Source organism: Aythya fuligula, chromosome 24, assembly GCF_009819795.1.
Source record: "Aythya fuligula isolate bAytFul2 chromosome 24, bAytFul2.pri, whole genome shotgun sequence".
NCBI lineage: Eukaryota > Metazoa > Chordata > Aves > Anseriformes > Anatidae > Aythya > Aythya fuligula.
Genome location: NC_045582.1, coordinates 75,775 through 97,235, shown reverse-complemented (window position 1 = coordinate 97,235; position 21,461 = coordinate 75,775). Strand labels below are relative to the sequence as shown.

General features: G+C 43.5%; 1 protein-coding gene across 3 annotated transcripts in view; it reads left to right on the top strand.

Annotated features, from left to right (window-relative positions):
* The first annotated feature begins 5,805 nt into the window (after nt 1–5,805).
* Nucleotides 5,806–21,461, top strand: part of IGF2BP1 (insulin like growth factor 2 mRNA binding protein 1) — a 29,110-nt gene continuing 13,454 nt past the window's right edge. For all 3 annotated transcript variants that reach the window (XM_032202809.1, XM_032202806.1, XM_032202808.1), the window contains exons 1-2: nt 5,806–5,980; nt 7,023–7,083. In XM_032202809.1, the coding sequence (XP_032058700.1) occupies nt 5,806–5,980; nt 7,023–7,083 (236 nt within the window). The remainder of the gene's footprint in view (nt 5,981–7,022; nt 7,084–21,461) is intronic.

Below are 21,461 nucleotides of genomic sequence, written 5' to 3'. Positions count from 1 at the left end.
CTTGCTATAGCATCAAAACTTGTCCTTTTAGTTCTTTACCTTGTGGCAGCTATTTTAATATTAAACATACTTTGCTCCATCTTTAAGCAAAGGCAGAGCCAGAACTAAGCAACTGGAGAGAGTAGAGCAGTGGAGCTCCAGGAAAGGAGAAGAAATAATCAGTCCTGATAAATCCCAAGTATATACCAGCAGGACGAGAAATTAGACAACACAGTCAATGCCAATGTGCCTGCCCAAGTGGCTGGTTCACTAGCATGAAATTATTTCCACCTTGTGCCTTTGCTAACATCACCTTTCCAGCAGCCCAGCGGTACTGGTGCCCCGGCACAGGTGGTGGTGTATGGCTCAAGGTTTAGATTGTGAAATGACCTATACTTGTGACCCACAACAGAAACTGTTGCTGAAGAGTTACCCACCTCCCAGGATAAACTTGTTTTGGGTCTGAGGTATTACACAAAAATGAAATGGTATTAGTGGCTGAGCCTTTCGTTGCCTTCTGGACTTCAGGGACTTCCAGAAAGTGAAAGTGAAGAGCAGTGAGTGCTGCAGTGCCCTCATTTCTTCAGGGGATTTAAATGGTGACTCGAAATTAAAAGACCCCCAAATTTGTACTCATGTAGCATACATCTGATATAAATGTATTTCTTTCAAACTGGAGGAAATTTGATACACATGCCTACTGTTACAGAGAGGAAAGTGTTTAATCTGTGCTTTAAAAATGCTGTGAATGTTTGGAGGGGGGTTCAAAAGATCAGCTCTTTCTTGAAATAAGGTCAGGAGGAGTTCAGCAACGGCAGGATTCATCCCCCACAATGCTTTCTGAACTACGTGAGTTTTGTTTATCATTATACCAAGACAAAAACTTTCCTCCACCTTTCTAGCCATCAGTAGGAGAAAAGCCTGCTCCAGCTATCTGTCCAACTGCTCACAGTGATTTTGAGGAAGAAAAAAACCAAACAAATTGACATGTTAGAGAGGTCTGCTATAAAGAAGTGGTGGTATATTCAAAAGTAAAATTAAGGAGGGAAATGAAAAATTAAAAGGATTATTTGAACAAAAAAAATCAGGATTCATTCCAATACGTGTTTTATTTTCCTTGCATTTAGAGTTTACCGCTTAGCCAAAAAAAAAGACTGCAAAATCAAAACTGAACCAAATCAGTTCCATTGTGGAGAAAAAATACCTATGCAAAGCAAGTTTGTTTTGTTTAAGTTTGAACAATTATCTGAATGTTTGCAAGACCCAATGGAGAATTTAGGTTGCTGAGAGAGATGAGCACCCTGCCCTGAAGTGAACACAGAAGTAGCTAACAACCAGATGTAGAGAGGAGAAGAAAATAGTTTTTTTTTTTTTTTTTTTTTTTTTTTTTTTTTTTTTTGTGGTTTTCTTTTTTGTTTTAAAGGGACTCCATCTTTTAGTACCAGAACAAAAGGATTTTTCAGAATGTGAATTGATTTTTTGGAGCCTGAGTTTATTGCAGCATTTGCTCTGTTTTTAACTGAAGCACTAAAATGTGTAGGGAATATCCAGATCTTCAAACAAGTTGCAGGCTTAACCTATTGCATCTTCAGAACTGTTTCTTTTGAGCCTCCCATCTGAATAGCTCTTCCAGAGAGGAGAGGGTGTTTCCCATTGCTCAGCACCTTCCTTGGGGTTGAGGACACTCATGCTCCTGAGCTTTTGCAAAACAACATTTGAATGTCAAGATTGTGTTTCAAATGCACAGAGAATCAGGGGATTATTAATAATCTACTTCAAACCCTAATTTTGTTTTAAATCAAACTAATAGTTTCATAGTAAGTTTGATTCTTATCTAATTTGTCCACTCAAGTTTTAATCAACCGGATCAACTAGATTTTCTTAGATATGAGCTGCTTTTTCCAGTGAAGAATGTTTCCACATAACAAAAGCTGAACAGAAGTTGGTTTAAACTGTGATTCCACTTAAGTAAAAGGAAATGTTTCCAACTGCAACCCTCACACTTCTTATTCTGTTGAATTCTCACATACATTTTATGGACAGGTTTGCTCTATATTCAGATTATTTCTGTTAGCTGAGGTTTGTTTGAAACAGATTCTATGAAAATAAAATTATTTTTTTCCCCTCTGTGACCTATGTGTTTTACTAAAAACTTTCATCCCATAAATATTTCGAAGTAACTAATACATACATTTAAACTTTTGAAAATGAAGGTTTTTCAAAGTTTCCAGGGTTTCCAAGTATATCTTTACTGTTGTTCAAATTAAACATTAGTGATATCACCAGAAATTAAAAACAAAACCAAACAAAACCAAACAACAAAATAACAACAACATTATTTAAAACCAAATAACTGGCAGAAAAAATAACAATATATTCTGTTCTATTTTACCACTAATCTGTCATAAAGGTTATTTCTATTTTAAATATTTTATTCCTCAGATCAACAACAATAACTCACCAGACTGCAGTAATTACACCCTTGCATTTGAAACCCACATTTCATTGAAATCCTAGTTGTATTATTTACCATCCAGTTTTAACCTTGTACCTTAAAAAAAATCCTGAAACTGCAAAGTGGCAACAGTGATTATTTGGACTTACAGATAAATTGTAAAAAATGATTAAGAACATTTCTGCATGACTCAAAGATTTAAATCTTAAAGCAAAAAACAAACAAACAAACAAACAAAAACAAAACAAAACAAAAACAAACAAACAAACAAACAAAAAAACCTATACCCCAAATCCAGCAACTTTTGCCCAAATTAGAATTTATGTATAAAATCATAAGCAGCATTATGTTGATACCGAGTGTGGCTATACAAATGTGAAAATGCTTGTAAATTCGCACAAAGGAATCAAGTACTCTGAGTGATTTTTACAACTGCAAGAAAATCCTGGGGAAGGAAAAAAGGCCACACATGCTTTTAGAAGTGACTGTGCCTGGGTGAAAACTTGCTCAGCTCTTCCCTAGCTTCAGATATCCCACTGGATTTTTGTTGCAGATCCTGGTAGCATTTAAATCTGCAAGAGAAGAAAGGTTTCTCTTTTGAGATGATTTTGCAGAGCTTGTTTTGCCCTATCTCAGCTGGGGCAGGGGTGAATGCAGTTTGGGTTGGAGGGCAGCATTCTCCCTCATCTCTTGCCCAGGGATGAATGCAGCTCTATTACCCCCAAGCAGATCAATGATTTAGTCTCTGCTGTTTGCATTCTCTAAATACCTTGCATCTGGAATGCTCTACCAAGGCGAAGGAGTTTGACTGATAGCCTTCTTTTTTCAAATCTAAATTGAAGATTTCCCTCTTTGTTTCGATTTTTTTTTTTTAAAGTTGGTTTCTTTCATTTCATTATTTGAAAGGATTATGTTACATGGGGAAGGTTCTCTGTAAACCAGTAAAAGCAACAACAAAAGTATTCTAGTCAAGATTATAAATAGATCTGAAGCAGATAGTGGATCATTTATTTTAGGTGTATTTGTTTGTGATGTAACTGTGGAAGAAAGTGAATATTCCAGGTTTTCAGTCAGGCATGGCTTGAAGTGCAGTTTCCAAGCTGCATGAAATTTATTTCCAAATTTAATTTCTATATTCTTTTTACCTATGAATTTTGAGCATGGATTATTCATTGGTAGCTTCAGAAGCATGCACATGGACACGGCAGTTCTACAAAAACTCCTCTGGTGAGTTTGGTTTGGTACTTCCAGGAGAGCCAAGTAATGCAGCTGGAAGTATGGGAACCAAATTTCTCCTGGTGAGCAGCACCTACGTGTTTTTAAAGCAAAAATCCCAGCATAGTAGAATGGATCAGATACAGGAGGGAAAGCTAAGGACTCTTTGCTTTAAATTACTATTCCCCAGTTTTGTTATTATTCATTTTACTGAGTTTCCTAACTGGCTGTAGGACAGAGCACAGAAACGTCCTTGGGTATGTGCATCTATTTTTTAAGGTTTACTCAACTTCTGATTCTTGAATAACACCAAATTTATTTACTAACAAATTCTCCACGTGGCTTTTCCCCAGCACTGCCGTGGGTGGCATAAAAATAGTAATAATAAAAAGAAATGGTTAGAAATATAAAACAGCACAGCACATCTGCGTGGTACTGAGAGAACAACCAAAGAACCCGAGCGTGCTGCTAGTGCCGGTCCCCCCCCCCCCGCGGCCTGGCCCCTCCGCGCGGCCACCCCGAAAGGCGGCGGGGGCGGGCGCGGGCGCGGTGCCCGCCGCGTGCCCGCGCAGAAGGCGCGGAGCCGCCCGAGATAAGCGCGCACGGAAAGCCCTGAGCCGAGCGTTTCTATCGATACCCCAAAAACTCGTGCGTTCGGAAATCATTTGTCTGTGTTTGTTGTTTCTTTATCGGGGGGACGGGGAGCGCGGGACCTTCGGCCCGGCGGGCAAGGCAGGCAGGAGCGCGTCCTGCTCGGGAGCGTTGCGTTTAATTGCAGGCGCGGAGGGGCCGGCCCGTGCCTCTACTTGCAGCGCGGCGGGAGGGAGGCGCCCTCCCCGCCCGGCAGCATCCCGGGCAGAGCCCCCGGTGCACCGGGTGTCCCCCGCCCGCCCCGTCGGGGGAGGCAGCGAGGCAGGAAGGCGGCCGGGTGGGTGAATGGGGGAGGGGGGTGTACTGCTATTTTCAACCCATCTCAAACCTAAATATAAAAAGTCTCCAGAAAAAAAAGCAGGCGCGGAGGGAAAGAGGCAGGGTCTCGGGAGGGGGGGTGTGTGCTCCACATAGGTCACTTGGCCGACAGGGCGCGCCCCCCGCCCGGCCCGGCCTCGTCCCCGTCGGGGATCGGACCTTCTCCATCGTGGGGCCCTTTTGTGCCGGGAGGAGCTCCCCTCCCGCCCCCCCCCCCCGAAGGCTTCCGCAGGGCTGCACATGAAGGGCTTAAAACAATACCGGGGACAATAGCCCCCCCGGGGGGCTCCCCTGTTCACCCGGCCGCGCCGGGCTGCCCCCGGGGGGCGGGAGGGCCATTCTTCCACAACCCCACTCCCCTGGCGCCAAGGGACCGCCCGGCCCCTTTGATGCAGAAGTTTTTTACACCCAGAAAAATCCCATTGAGGCACCGGAGAAGGCGTGGGGGAGGGGCGCGGTGGGGGAGGGGCGCGGTGGGGGCGGGGGGCTGTAGCAGATGGTAAAGTGCCTCCGACGGGACGGGCGGAGTTGGGGGGGACAAGGGGTGGATGCGCTCCTCATTCCTCTAAGGGTGTGTGTGCGTGGAGGTAAATAGCGTAGTATTTAAATTAAAATAAATAATTAAGTGGAGGCTGCCCCCTCCCCCCGGCCCCTCCCCCCGGGGGCCGGGCCCTCCCGCATCACCACGTGGCTTCCTCCAGCAAACATTTTCACTCATTTTCCAGGTCGGTTTTATTTAGAGGCGGTGCCCGGCTGCTGAGAGGCGTCCGGTGACACTCTAGTGCCACTCCACCGACTTGGGGGCCCCCAGAGCCGACGCCACCGCCTCCCTGCGCTCCGCCACCGCCCGCCGGAGCCGCCCGCCCCGCCGCCCCCTTCCCTGGGATCCCCTCAACAGTCGCCGCACCCCTCTCCAAAGACAAATCCGTCAAACCAACAAATCAAGCCGAACAAACAAAAACAAACAAACAAAACAAAAAAAGATAGAAAAAAAGGAGGGGGCTTAAAAAAAAAAAAAAAAAAAAAGGACTCACCGAGCCCCCGCCCCTGCTGTGGGGTGGCAGAGCGCGGCCGGAGTCCGACGGTGCGGACGCACGGTGGAGCCCCCCCGGCAGCCGCGCTCCGAGCCCCGGCGCGCCGCCGCCCGCCCGCCGCCCCCAGCCGCCGCCGCCCCGCCGGCAGCCACCATGAACAAGCTGTACATCGGGAACCTAAACGAGAACGTGACTCCGGCCGACTTGGAGAAAGTCTTCAACGACCACAAAATTTCCTTCACGGGGCAGTTCCTGGTCAAGTCCGGCTATGCCTTTGTGGACTGCCCCGATGAGCAGTGGGCCATGAAAGCCATCGAAACTTTTTCGGGTAAGCGGCGTTCTCTGGCCCTCTCTCCCCTCTCCGCTTTCACCTCCCCGGCGAACTGCGGGCACCCGCGGGGCTCAGCCCCCCGCCTGGGCCTCGCTCCCTGCGCAGCGGGGACTTGGGGGGGGGCCTCGAGCCCTCGCGCCCCGTCGGGGCTTGCATCGCGGCGCGGCGGGGGCAGACCCCGCTTTCCCTCCCAGGCGCTAGCGACGAACGGTGTGGGGGTGCGGAGCGGGGACCCCCGCAGACTCCTGCCCCGCGCCGCCCCCCCCGTCTCTGGGGGCGCCCCCCGGGGCAGCCGTGGCGGGGGCAGCGCGGCGCCTGTCCCGGCGGGGCTCGGCCTGGGGGTCCCGTCGCGACACGGGCGGTGGGCTGGGACTTTGGCCATTTTGATTTGAAACTGGGTTTCCTGGGGCATGTGATGCGTGGAATAGCGCGAAGGTCGCCATGCTGCTCGCAGACAGAAAAAAAGCTCCCCGGGAAACAGATAATTTCTAAAATTTTTGAATGTTTCCCCATGCCCGGGGCTCCTCCCGCTAGGCTCTTCCCATCGCTGCTCCCCTCTTCCCCTCCCTACCCAAAAATAAATAAATAAACGAACGGCAAAGAAAACCACCCCATTTTCAAAGAGAAATCCATTTCTGCCGTGGAGTTAACATTTCTAGCCTTTAAATGGGGAGGAAGATTTCTGCCTAGAGGAGTTCTGGAGGGATCAAACATACGGAATTAAATACAGACGAAGATTATTTTCTCAAAATACTATTCTTCATTTTCGTTTGGTCAAAGCAGACCAGTATGAACTAAGGAATTAAATATTCCTAAGGAAGACTGTCCAGACAGCTAACTCACCACTCCCTCCCGCTGCTTCCCATTTGAAGCCAGTCTTGTATTTGATAAAATGCACTTGTGAAGAAATCAGAAAATGTATTTTTGTGTGCTTTGTGGTATTTCAAATTAAATCAAAAGTTTCACGTGATAGAATGTTATCCAAAGCTTTTTGACCCCTTCACCCAGATTATAAAAACCAGACACATTTTGTTTTTAGGGAAAGTGGAGCTTCATGGAAAACAGCTAGAGATTGAACATTCAGTACCTAAAAAGCAAAGGTAATACAGTGTTTTATTTTTTTTTTTTCTGTTGGGGGGGGGGGGGGGGGGGGGGAGGGAATTGTAAGATACAGGAGGCAAAAAAAATATATATTCAAATATGTGCATGTGAAATTAGGTACGGTAGATATTTTACTTTAGGTATGTCCCCAGTGAGATAAGAAGGCAGTTTTGACGATAAGCGTTTGATTTCTTATATTTTTTTAGCATTTGATTTCTTATCTTTTTTTTTTTTTTTTAAATAAAACTTTGTGATTAAGATTTTTTTTGTTTGTTTGTTTTAAAAAATGGTTAAACAATTATCCAGCAACTCACCCAAGGTGATGAGTGGCTGAGATGTTTTGGGTTGGGATTTTCAAACTTGTGGCACTGAAAGAATTTCCCAGCATTGCTCTTATCCTCCTCTGCAAAATGGGTGAAGTTTGTTGTTTTCTAACAGAATTGTAAAGTTTTTGTTTGATTGTTTTTCGTTTTAAAGCAAAATTTGCTGGGATCGATGGTGAAGACTTGAAAAGAAAAAATATGGGGTTTATTGCTCTTTGCCATGCTGGGGAGGGATTTAAACCCTGGCAAGTGCAGGGTGCTGGCCTTAGCTTCTGGCTACTGTCAGCTTTTCTTTTTGGGGCTGAAGCTGCATTTCTTCACATTCTCGGTCTACCTGTGAAATGGCTTCACGGGCCGCTGGTCTTGCCTAGTCTAGCCTCTCCATGTTCTTGGCCCTTTGTTGCGTGCTCGGCTCATGTGCAGGATGCCAAGCCTTAGAGCAGCTCTGAAGAGCTCAGAAACTGAGCTGCTGAGGGTGCTCAGAGTTCACGTTTTTGCAGGGGCCCCTCCATGGAGATGCTGCACCCCTCTCTGCTGGGTGAGTTCGTCCCAAACCCCAGTAGTCCACATTGGACCACGCAGCCTGATTCTCCCACGTGATGAGGCAGCTGCTTCAATGCCTGGGCACAGAAGGAGGTGGAAGAGCAAACTCTTCCTCCTGAAACTTGTGGGGCTCCCTCACCACTGAGAAACCCATCTTGGGACCCTATTTTAGGGCCCTGACCCCCTCAGGGGGCTGTGAAACTCTGCACTGATTCCTTCCTTGGAGGGGCCACTCAGTGGAACCACGAGTCCTGGAGGGCTGATCCCAAAGGCAAAAATCCATTTAACAATTTCCTATCCAAGGTTTTTTTTTTTGCAGCAAGACTCACCTCGTGGAAGGATGATCGATATTGCTCGTTACAGCACTCAGAGACTTGCTGTGGCTTAAATATCATTGAATGCAGGGGTGTTATTGGAAAGCCAATTACCCTATGAAGGGTAACATAATGACACTCAAAAAAAGGGGGAGGGGGCACACAGAGAGGGTCGCCTTCCCACCCTCCCACCCCCCTCTTCGTCTCCTAGTGCTCCCCTAGTGAATAATCAATAGGTTGTGGGGAGTGGAGCAGATTTCAGGGTATTTCCCAGCTCCCTTCTTCCCCCTCTGACTTTTCCTAAGAGCACTCCGGGAGAAATTCAATGGAAATGTAAATATTTCTTTGGTGGCTGTAATTCAAAGAAATACTGGTTGAAACTTTACAATAGGTGGAAGCAAACGGAAGGTTAGTTAGCACGGTTTAATGAGAACCAGGAGAAATGCAATTAATTATATTTTGTTGCTAAATCCTGGGGTGGGGGGGAGTGAGAGGGTGGCTTTTAATTTTATCCCCATAGCCCTTGTCTGTTGCCTTTAAAGATACAGGAGACATTTTTTGCTGTTGACTTTCCTCATGTGCTTTGCTTGAAATAACTTTGTTAGCCGAGATTTGGTTGTTCCTTGCTCAGTGATTGCCTGCTGCAATGGAGCAGTTGCTACAGTTACTTTGTCTTAGTTTTGGGAGGCAAGTTTGTATTTCTGGGTCAGCAAAGGCAACTTTGGCAGCAGCTCCTAGACTTTGCTGGTTGTTTGCCCCCAACTTCGGTGGTGTGTGATGTTATGGTGTATTTTGTTATCCTCCCCCTCTGCTCCTCATTCTGAATGAAGGCTGAAATGATGGGATGGACTGCCTCTGTTTTGAAGTTGGTGGCTTCCGCCCCCCCCTCCCCTTTTTTTTTTTTAAGACTGGATTTTCCAGTTTAAAGGCACATACGATATGGTTAAAGTATGAGCAGTGAGGACAAAATCAGATGTTTTTGGTGTGATCTGAAAAACTGCCCCCCCATCCCCCAACCTGATATTATTTTTTCGAGTGTAAAAATGTGGGAAAACAAGTCATGATCTATGGTATGCTTCCCAGATAATTTATAAAAGAAAAGCTTGTCTTTGTGGTTGTTTCTTTTATTTGAAACTGCAAATACAAATGTTCAGAAAAACTGATCTGGGTACTTTTATAAATAAATGTGTTCAATGAGATTACATATTGTAAGGAAATCATTCTTGCTGGTGTATTTCCTTCATTAAGTTCTCTCCCGTCCTTAACAGTGTTGCAGAAATTAATTTAAAAATAGAGAATTTGTTTATATGGCATTAGAAAGAGTGACTGGTGTGTAACTGCTCCAAAACTTACAGAAGAGTAAACTGATTTATAGCTGTTTAATTACAGTAAATTCTTCAAATAACACTTAGAGCTGGAAATTATCCTAATGATCATAGGAAACCATTTTGAAGAAAAACTTTAAAAGTAGTACTGTAAAGGAGAGCCATTGATGATAAACATAACATTTGATTAAAACCCCTCAGTTTTAAAACTTGTTTAGACTTATTTTAACTATCTTGTTTTGGAGTTATTTTTCTGTAACTTTGCTGATGGAAAAAGTTGGGGAAACCTAAGAATATTTTTTTTAACCTGAAAATTTCTATGTGCTTTATTCCTCAGAAGGTTAAACAATAAGAAGTTTTAAAGTTCAATTTTCCAACTCAAGATTAAAAATCAGTTTGGGGGGCTGGAGCTCCAAAACTGAAAAGACCTCAGTAGATAGCATTAGAAGGAATGAATGAAGGAAGGAAGGAGGAGGGGCAAGGGGGAAAAAAAGTGAATCCATCAAGCAGACATTCCAAATATGAGGAATGTGGAAGTGAGTCGACCAGAGAGAATGAAACCAAGTAATTGGGGGAAAGAGGGAGTTTGGTTGATAACAGGCAGTAGACTTAAAACTAGAAGTTTTTGTGCAAGGTATTTTTATGTAGAGGTCATTCATAAACAACTCTTATTTAGAAGGGTCAGTGAGTTCCTGAGTAGAGGTGGGAATTATTAAATGTTGTTAATGACATGAAGATACAGTGTAGCACATGGCATCAGATAGGGAAATTCTGAAATTGCTGATTTTTAAGTATTTGTTTAAAATTAATGTTTTTGCACTGGAGAAATACTTTGTGTGTGCATAATCATACAATAAATATTTTGTAATGAAATATTTTAATACTTGATAACAGCTACTATGTTTTCTTTGTTTATATTAATCAGAAAATGTGCCTTTTTCCCTCAGATCATTTGGATTCTGTGGACAAAATGAACTGAAAAAAAGTTTGGTAGTTTTTTCATGTAAAATAAAGACTGAATACTGAGACAAAAAAAATCCCCTTAGTCCATTTCTAAGGGCATTCTCTTCCTGTTACAACAGGTGTGCTTTACAAGTTATAGTATCATTACAAAATTAGCAATACCCTTGTACACAGCAGTGTTTGAAAATTGAAACACAGGATGAATGCTTTTTTCTGAGGATGTTTAATGTGATTTGATTTGTTACTACTTTTCTTGATTACCAAAAAGGGTAATAATATTGAGTTTCTCTATTTATTTTGAGTACCCATCTTTGAGTTGAACTCTGCAATACTGAATTTACACTGCTCAGAACTGTGATCATTTTGAAATTAATACATTTTAATATTTTCCAGCTGTAAAAAATAAATAATTTGTCATTCAGTGATATATTAATAATTTGTAAGCAAATTTCATCAATTCAGTTTAAAACTGGGATAATTTGACTAATTTTAACAACTTGGGAGAATGATTGTATTTGACAATTTGCAGTTTGAAGTTAAAGAAATGCCTTTACATGCACTTCCCATTTTCCAAGTTGGACCAGTAACTGGGAAATAAGTACAAGAAACTGCAATATAACAATAAATTTTGTAGCCTCAAGTTTTGAACCAATGGAAGATGGATTTTGTTCTGTTCAGACGCCTGCTTCAGGTGTCTGATTTTAAATTCAGAAGAAAATAATTAATTTGGTGGCAAAAATAAACTGACTGCTTTGGTGACAATTGCTAGATCTCAATCTGCTTCTCCAGTTTAATCTGCTTCTGTCTTTGTCTTTTAGGTTAAAAAACAAGCAAACAAACCACAGAGATATGGATAAGAGAAGTGGGGTTAAAGTACTCACTTTGAAAATTGAGACCTTTCATAATTAAAAATCTAGAAGGTCTCTTCCCTCTCCCCCAACCCAAGCCCCTAGAAATGTTAATGTTTTCCAAAGTTACCAGTTGGGAGAGTTCAGGAGGCTCAAGAGGCTGCTCAGGATGGCACAAGATTAGCCCAGAAGTATGAAACTCCAGTCTGGGGCAGGAGGAAATGTCTTCAGCGCCTTTTCCTTCTGGAGATGGCATTATTGACTTGAGCACATGCCTTTCCTCTTGTTTGCAAATTTGGTATTTCTGCCTACTTCAATGCAGCCAGAAATGATTTTTCTTGCTTCTCTTAATGATGCTACTGGTTTACAGCTTTCATGGCAGCTATAATACTCTAGAAATGGGGCCATACCTGTATGGCACAGGGAGAAGTGGGAGCTTAAAGCAATTGCACAGAGAAGCACCTGGGGGATGCCAGTGTCTACCCCTTCCCCAAAAGTGAGGAGGACAGCAGATGAGCAGGAGGAAACCCAAATAATTCAGGGGACCTAGAAATGGAGGTTGCAGGTTTCTTTTGAGGAAAAGGCATTTTGTAGAAGTTGCAGAGACATTTCTGGGGTTTTGATTCACCAGAGAGAGCACTTTCAGAAGTTTTAGGTGAAAACTCCCATTTTCAGCATACCTGAAGGCATTTAGTAGGAGCTCAACCTTCACTTCAGCTAAATCACCGAATCCTGAGCAGTGTTAATGCATGCACCCAGCTGCATCTTTCAGTTTGTGTGTGAGGGGTTTCCCAGACACCAAACTGAGCTAAAATAAGGGATGGGGGGTTGGGGGACGGGGAGGAACAGCAGAATTATGAGTGCAAGATCCATCCATCCTCCTCACTGCAAGCTGATGGTGCTGCGCCTTTGTGCACCTTTAAATTCTTATTGTGGCCAGTGTGAAGTATTCAAATGTTGTGGAAGAATCCTTCAGTGAATACCTGCAGATATTTAAAAAATGCACTTGCTCAGGAAGGAAAACAACTAGCATGGGAGAAAAATGCCTCAGAGATAGGGGGGGAAATGTCCTGCAGCATTCTGCCTCTGCCTGGGATTGCTTTCACCTGCTCCAAGAAGTGTTGCAGAGGCAGTTGTGGGATAGTCCGCTCAGTGGGAAAGTTCTTCACTTTTTTTTTTTTTTTTAAAAAAAAGAAGTTAGAAGCACAGACCTGGGCCAGCAGTATGTTTCTCTCCTCTCCAGTAATCTGTATTTTGTTTTATCCTGACTGCATTCCCAGGTCAACTGGTCATTACCAGCACGTGGGAATTTAGTTCAGAAATCTTTGCTGGACTTTACCTGACAATTGCCAGCTTATCCTAGATGTTGTGGGGTTGGGGGAAATTACAGAGGCCTCCTCTTTTCCTTGTTTCTGTAAGTGGTGCTGCGGGTGTGCATATGCTTCTCTTCTCTGTTGTGTGTTTTTTGTGATGTGCAAGCCATTCTACCTGAGCAGCTTCGAAACCTTTTTATCTGCAGATGGGATGGCTGGGAGAAACACTGAGGTTGGCCTGGGATACCTCCTGGGTTCCTTCCCACTCGAGTCATGCTGTGAACCTAGTGAAGATGTCTCAGACCAAAGCGGGCTGGAGGTTTTATACTGCTTGTGTATTGGTAACGCTCCTGGGAAACTGAAGTGCTTCTCTGGTGGAAAGTTAGTGTCAGGTGCTGTTTTAAGCTGTATTTCTTAAAACCAGAGTATGTATTCTTCTCACTGAATAGCTTACTGAACAGGAGTGGAAACCAATCTGCCATCTTTTTTATGTCCAGTGTCCATAGCACACTCTTGAAGATGCTGGAGAGGTCTTCATGATCCTAAGCATAAGGATTGAAAAGAAAAAATATGCTTTAATTGAAACCTGCTCAGTTTTCTCTTCTGGATGGAGGCAGCAATGAATGGGGCTTTCTGCAAAGGGTCTTGAAAGGGTTGCAGCCCTCTTCTGGCTTGATGCCACCATGCTGGCTCCTGCTGGCTCTTCCTGTAGGGGACAGTGCACAATCTTTCCATGTTTCCTGGGGTTTGGCTTAATTTTGAATATTGTGTGTGACACTGGCATGGCCTTGGCTTGTGGATAGGAGGTTTTGCAGGGTGTGTATGGTCTCTGTGGGTGGGTGCTGGCTCTCAGGAGCTGCAGGTTCTGTGCAGCAGCATTTTCTGGAGCAGGATTCTACCAGACTGCATTTCTGTAGTACTGTGGCTTCAAGGTGCCTGGGGTTATTCCAGTGGTCTGTGTGTGCTGTGGAGGGCTTCTGTGCTACTTGTGGTGCCTTTGGGAAACCATCGGCTACCACTCACCCTTCCCTGAGCTATTGCCTCTGGTCAAACCTTCTACAGCCCCTGCACTGGAGCTGCTCCTCAACATGGCTAATAAACCTGAAGAGCAGAGGACATTTCATTGATTCTTGCTCAAAGTGGGCCAGGACCTGGCAAAGCCTTGGCAGAGGGAGGCATTACTGAGGACAGTGCAAGAACAGTCAGGAGGGCACTATCAGGGCAGTAGCACAAGCACAAATGCACCCCCTAGCCTGCTCTGACCTCCTGATGCCAAAGAGCAGGGGAGTGCAACCTTCCCAGCAGAAAAAGAAATAATAAACAAACATAAAAATCTGTCCATCTGTTCCTCTCAGAGGAGCCCTTGTGATCTGTCAGGAAATGGGTCATTTGTTTTATTGTAACTGACACTTGGGAGCTCTGACATGGTCAGACCTGAAACTTCACACTTTTCTGCCTACCTTAATTGTCCGGTCCTTATGCAAGAAAACAGTTTAAAGACATAAAATGTAATCCACCTGCATCTGCAGCAGAACTGGGTCCGCACTTTTTCAAGAGTAATACACCACATTGAGTTTACCATGCTATGAGCACAGTATGACTAATAAAAGTAGCAGCAACCTCATGCACCAGGAACCACTCCAAGCTGACAAGGCTCCATGCGGAGCACAGCAAGATGCAAATCCTGCACCATCCAGGGGTAACTGTGAAGTGTAAACAGCACTTGAGGTTACAGTGAAACTGATGTGCACAAAAAGGAGAAAGTTTGATTCTGATGCATGTCCTGTAGCAGGTTCCTTTCATAATGTAGAAAGTGTAGCTCTTAAGGGAACAAACTCTCATAGTGGAGTATAAAATGGGGGAATGAGGATCTTGAACCAAATAAAAGGAGATGGGGAAAAATGTACTCAGAGCCAGATTTTTCAAGTTGTACTTAATCATCTAAATAAAAGCAATGTTTTCAGATGTGATTAGCACCTGATATGCTGAGTACTCTTGAAAAATCTGACTGGTGTGGTTTCTTCTTCTTTTATTATTGAGATTTTGATCCCCTAGCTCTGCCAGATGATGCCTGGGAGGTTTAAGCAGTGACTGTCCCACCAGGTCCTGTGTCTTCAGCCCCTGATGCTGCCCCAAAGCATCTGAGGTGGGGGATGAATGCCATCCATGCAGGCTATCAAATCCGGAAGTTACTTGTCCCCATGCTTTTGTGCTTCTAGCGTTGTTGAGAACAATTACATATAGTGCTTGTGCTGAAAAGCTTTCTAACTGGGAATTTCAGTAGCATGGTTTCTTCTGGTGAATGTGCATTGAAAAGAAATCTGGATTTGTGGATTAAATGCAAAATAAGGGACACTAAGTTGTTGCACAGGGAGGTGGGGATGATTGTCCCTTCTAGCTCTCAATTTTCTCTGACATGTCACCTGCAAAGCGTTGTCTTTCCTTAAACTCTTTCATGAATCAAGGCTGTGGGATCAAACATCCTGAATAGGTTGCATACAGAGAACTACCTGCAGATAAATGATACCTATATTGTAATATCACAAACAATAAGCAGCTTTTACCTGAGATGTTGGGAAACACTGTATCCTCAAGATGAAATGACCTCTTGAGTGACCTCTGCTGTTCTGCCTTATATCCAGGACTGTCAATCTTATCCAAATTATTCCTTGTTTAATATTGGTCATGTCCAAGCAGGCTTGATCACTGGAGTGGGTAGTAGTCATGTGTACAAGCGTTTATATAAATATATGTGAGAATGTATGTTTTCTTTGCTATGAAGATGCTAGCTTGTGTTTTGTGATCTCCTGTCCTTCAAGCCTCTGGCATAAAAGTGTATACAAATTGGTCAAATGAGCAAAGAATAAAAGAAATTTGTTATCTCCACTATACGGAAGAAGATGTGGCTTCTATACTCTTTTTATGGAGTTGTTTGTTAGGGTGTAATTTCATGGAAAGCCATGAACCTCACATAAATTTTATGCTTTTAGGCTCTTATTCACAAGTCTCCTAAGGACATGCTTTTTAAAAGGGAAGTCATCCTTTTGAAGTTAATGGGGCTGCCTCAATGTTAAAATGAGGCACATGCTGAATTTGAGCCTAAGTATACAACTTTATATAGTCATTGTTTAGCATTCAGTTACAGCTGAACTAATAACAAATTTCTCTGACATCTGTAGCCTATTCTTGATTATGGCAAAGATGCAAAGTAGCTGTGACTTTTGTATTTGATACTTGTTGTGGAGAGTGAATTTCTGCAATTTCTTTAAAACTATGGCTTAAATGAAGACTTTGCATCAATGAGTTTTTATCTGTCCTGTGATATTGTTTCTGTGCCTTACTGGTTGCACATGCCTGCATGCCTGGCATGAATATTTGCACAGTGCAAATATTTAGTTTATTTGGGGAAACTTTAGTTTCCCCAAAGTTGTTCATACAACTTCAAAAGCTACTCTCTGCTGCTGTTTGTACCAGTAAAACCTGGCTTGTGAATGTTTATGGAAGGCAGACAGTAGAGAGGGCATGAACATGTAGGGATTTCACTTAGGAAAAAATCCAGATCAGATATTCAGACAGCTTTGTGCTGGATTCCCCTAACTGTGCAATGAATTTATTTGGTGTATGTGTCAGTTTGGCTTTTAATGGTGTCTATGCCAAAGTAGTACTGGTGGGCTTTAAATGGCTTTGCTTAGGCACCCCTGTAATAAGATGAATAGCAATCAAGTAGAATAGCTTTATTTTTGCTGTTTTCAGCTCTTGCTCTGTCCTACCCAAGCTTCAGATTTTTCCTTTTCTCCTCTTAATCCTGACACTCTTGCTGTAAAAACAAAAACAAAAAACAAAAACAAACAAAACAACATCAACAACAAAAACAAACAAACAAACAAAAAAACAGGACTAACAAATATAAGATGTAAACTTTCCAGATAGGGAAAGCCATTTCTTCTGCTGAAGAAGTTCTTCTTCCAGCTTTGGGAGAAGTAAGAAGCCAGAGTGGTTTAACCATCCTGTTGTGTAACCTTCTCCCAAACCATTTAGATACCTAAGGAGTAGCCACAGCAAAAAACTAGAACGTGGCCACATCCATGTAGACTCTGTGGGTGACTCTGGCTTCTCTGTGAGTTTATTGGCATCTTTTCTCCTGCTCCCAAAGGGTGATTTTTGTGGGCTCTGCATGGGAAATCCTGTTTTTTAGTGAGAACCCTAGATCATGTTTTCTTGGAAAAGTTTTGCTTTGCTCTCACCTTCTTTCTGAAGAGGAAATACAAGAGAAAGGGAGTCTGGCTTCAACTAGATTTGGTGAAGAATTCTCCTGTTTAAAATTTATGTTGGAAATGCAGGAAAAGAAGTCCCACTTTTACTTTTTCATGTCAGTTTGTTTCTTCTCTTTACCTTCCCTTAGAAAGAACAGAAGCATTTTGCTTTCACTTGTCAGTGGAAAAAAGTCACGCTTTTAACCCAGCTCATGATCAACCATAGTCTCAACCTGCTCTCACATTTCTGTCTTCCTTGCTTGTCTGATCCCTGTACACAGACCCGTGAAAGCTCGAAGGGGCTTCGGGAACTTCTCACCAGTCTGTGTCAAACTTCATGTCTGATGTGATGGGGGATGCCATGAGGGATGCTCACAGCTGTTTTGCCCTCTACAGGCTGTTGGAGGTCTGAAAAAAAACACACCACCTCATCAGCCAAACTGGGAGGACTGGCAGGCCTGAGTATGGCATCGCAGGTTTTAACTTGAGTTTTGGTAAAAGATTCTCCACCCTTGAGTTAAGTTCATAAGATAGTATAATCTGTGTTGTAACTTCTGGATTCTCACTAGACTCCCTTGACAAGTTCACTTTGATCTTTGAGAGCTTGTCTGCGTGCAGTCATTACACTAGTTTAACCTGATTTAGCTTGAAAACAGATTCAGTGCCATTGGCACAGAGCCATGCATGGAGACTCTTATTGATTTTTGTTGCAGCTTTCTCTGACAAATCTGTACCTGCCAGCATGAGGGATACAGAGCTGTGCCCCCCTCAGGGAGTATGGCGAAGTGAAACATCAACTCCTGCTGTACTGCCACAACCCTCAAACCTGCACACCCCTGTGCTGCCTTTTCTGCCTTCCTCATCTTCCTTGTGGCACAGACCTACGTCAGAAATACCTCCAAGTTCTCATGTAATTTTGCTTCCTCTTCCTTTCTTGCATGGTACTGGTGTGTGCTTAAGCATCTGAAGTTATGAGGAGCCTGAATCTTTGCAGCTCCCCCTAGTTGCAAAAAAAATAGCTCAAAGTACTCTGAGCCTGCAGTGTTTGTAAGATCTCTCCAGTAACAGACCAATACCCACTGTCCTTGGTGGACTGGAAGCAAAGGGAAAAAAAAAAAGTTGGCCATGGCCACTTTCTCTGAGCAAAACTACATGAAACAGGAGTGACAACTGTCAATCACCTGGTAAAGATGCTTAAATATAAAGAAATTAAAATGGTCTGAGACCCACCATAGAGCATGTATTGATGGGGTTTGGTGTTTCCACTGATGTCGGCTGCATGGGGGCTGCGCTTGGCTGCATTGCAATGTTTGTACTCAAAGTGAAGCAGCCTCAAGTCCACAGCACCATTAGAGCCACTGGAAAACAGTTAGGCAGCATGTCCTGTTCAGTTTTGGAGCTGGGTTGCCAGTTGTGGGCGCTTACCAAATTTAGCTGGGCTTGGCTTTGGGTCATGTTCATAGCATCAGAAATAGCTTTTCAAAAAATGGCAACTTGCCAGCAAATTAGAATTGGAAGATAATGGATGCATTGTATAAAACTCATCCATCTTTTCTCTCTATTACTTACTGTTAAACTTGTCCTGTCTGCAGATACTTGATGTATTGATTTGGCAAGGACTAACCCCAGAAGTCTCGGGGACGATTAGAATCTTCTTCTGGGTGCGTAGAATATAAAGGTTTTTGAGATTTCTTGCATCTTTTGAAGCGTGAGGTGTTGACTCCTCTCAAAGATTGACACTTAGTTGGGTGGACATGGCATGTGCTTCATGCCAACACCATCTACCTGGGATCAGTGGGGAAAATGGAAAGGTAGCACAGCAACTTTGTAGAGGAGGGAATTTTAGTGTGTGTGTTGTTGTTGTTCTTGTTGTTTTTTGTTTGTTTGTTTGTTTTCAGCACTGGTCATCAACCAGTTCTTCCCCTGCCTGAGATTCAGCAGTTCTTTAAAAAAAAACAGGAATGAGTTCTTTTGGTCTTTCAGAAGCATGTTTGTGGACAACTTCTCATTCTTAGCAGCTCTCTGAAAAATCATGTCAATTATTAGGTATGATTCTCTGTGTATAAAGCAGTTCCAAAAAAGAGCTAATGGGGAGAAACCAATTAAACAGATTTATTAGTCCAGGATCAAATTCTGTTTGCCAAGATGATTGATGGAAAGGTTTATCATGTTCTGCTTGCTTGTCAGAGATAACTACCAGCCAGGGCAAGTTGGTCTGTATGATATTTGTGCATGGAGGATGCATATGCATTTCTCCAAAATCCCATGGCAGGTTCACTTCTGTGTTTCTACAAGAAGCTGATTGCCTTTGACTTCCCAAAAGCACGATCTCAGAGAGGCGTTTTGGATCATTTCTGTTGGCCTCATTAGTAAATCTTTAAGGGATGAACCAGGCTTTTTCTCTGCCTTTTATTATTTTTTTGTTACTGCTGTTTAATGCTGTCATATGTATTTGCATATTTCTTTCTCGACCTCCTCTTCCTCTTATTCCATCCCCAAATCTCTCTCTCTAGTTAGCCACCCTGCAGCTCTGGCTTTGCTCTTGCACACACAGCTGGAACTCTCATCTCTTGCCTTAGCTGGGATCCCCAGCTAACAGCAATCACTGGCCTCAGAGTTTTTGCCACCATGTGGTTTATGGATACATTATTGCTTTGTGAGGTTTTAGGATATGAGGACAAGCAAGTCACTGGAGTTGGAAAGAAGCAAGATAGTGGCTCAAAATAACACAAGATGGTTTTAGAAAAAAGGGTGTGATAAGAGAGGTGTGTATTGTGATGAGGGATGTTGCAGTAATTTTGCTTCAATGATTACATTAAATTAAGGTCTGGGAGAAGGTGTTGCACGCATGGAGACGGTTCTCCTTTTGCTCTGTGGGTGTGTGTATGACTGTGCCTCACCTGTCCCACTTCACAGTCCAGGTCATGGTCCAAGTCCACCTCAATTAGCAACTCCAGCAGTGAAGCCAGGCTTTGAAGCAAGGGACACAAATGTGCATACGGGAACCCTAGTGATGCTGCTACTGGGAGATCCGTGGTGGAGAGCAGCACAGCCAGGACAGGGCAGTGATGACCTTAACTCTGGCAGAAAAATTCAATATTGTGGAAAAAATGCCCTTAATTTGGGAGTCTCCCAACACTCCCACCCCCCACCTCCCCACCCCCCGCTCCAAACCAGATCTGCATTTTCTTTTTAGCTCGTGCTTCAGTTTAATACACTTAATGTTTCATCTTGATGTTAATGCACAAAGCAAATACAGTACCTATTAATCTCAGAGCTCTGAATTTAGGCTTTTCGCAAGCTCAAGGGAGGACTTTCCTCTGGTTCCTTCCCATGCCCACATTCCTACCAAATCACAGAGGCTATGAAAATTAAACCTGGACCTCCTGCACCTCTGAGAGGTTTAGATTCAGGGAAAAAAAAAAAAAAAATCAAATATCAGCCTCTGGGTAAGTATATCTCAAACTTTAGTGATTCTGCTTCCAAGTAAGGAATGTGGATCTCTAGGCTTGCTTCAGCACCATCTAGTGAGTTTGTTTTTCTCTTTCCTTGCTGATGTGTGCCTCGTCTCTCTGGGAAGTCCATGTGTCAGTGGGTTCACTAGTACAAGAACTGACTGGCATGTGGGGAAGCTGAGAGCCATGTTCGATTGCAGGGTGAAGCAGAAGGTAATAGGCAAATTGGCTGAAGCCTGGAGGCTGATTCCACCTGAGTGGGTGGACAGCTCCTGTGGTGCCATGTTGTGCTCAAAGGCATGATAGAGACCTGCTGTGGTCTTTGAGCAGGTACCTCCTTTTCTGTGCTTTTGTTTCCTTGTCAGTGAAGTGAGTATAGGGATAATATTCGTGTCTCACAACTACAACTTTTCTTTGAGTCCCTTGGCAACATTTGTGTCTTAGCAACCACATTTTCCTATTTAAAAATGTTTAAAATGTTAAAAAAACAACAACACATTAAGCACAGGATTAAGTGTTTTCCTGAATCAAAACTTAACTAGATAAATGAAATGCTGTTAATTGAATCAGGGATGCACTGTGTTTTCAACCCCCAAATTTGCATAACATTTCCATTTGATTGAAAAGCCCTCATTAATGCTGTTCAGTTCTAGTAGGTTCTCCCGGTGTCTCTGTCTTTGGCCATTCTCTTGCCTTTAGGAGTTCCAGAAATGGTTTCAGTGGGAGATGGTCACACTTGGTTGGTGTTCAAGGCTGTGAAGAGCCTAGAGCCTGGCTATACTTTGCTTGAGTTGCTTGGTCCCTCAGTGCTATCGTGCCCTTAGTCACCTTTGCTTTGAGAAATATGTGGTAAGGTATAGAGAAGATCCATGAGACATCGGATGTAAGGGAGATGCTGTAGCCAGTATCACACAGAAGCCATGTCTGTTGCATGTGCAGCTCTGGTGTGTCTGCGTAGCTCAACCCACCGTTACTGGCACTGTGATACAGACAGAGGGAGGAGAGAGCATCAGGTACTGTGGCAGGGGGGTGAGAACTAG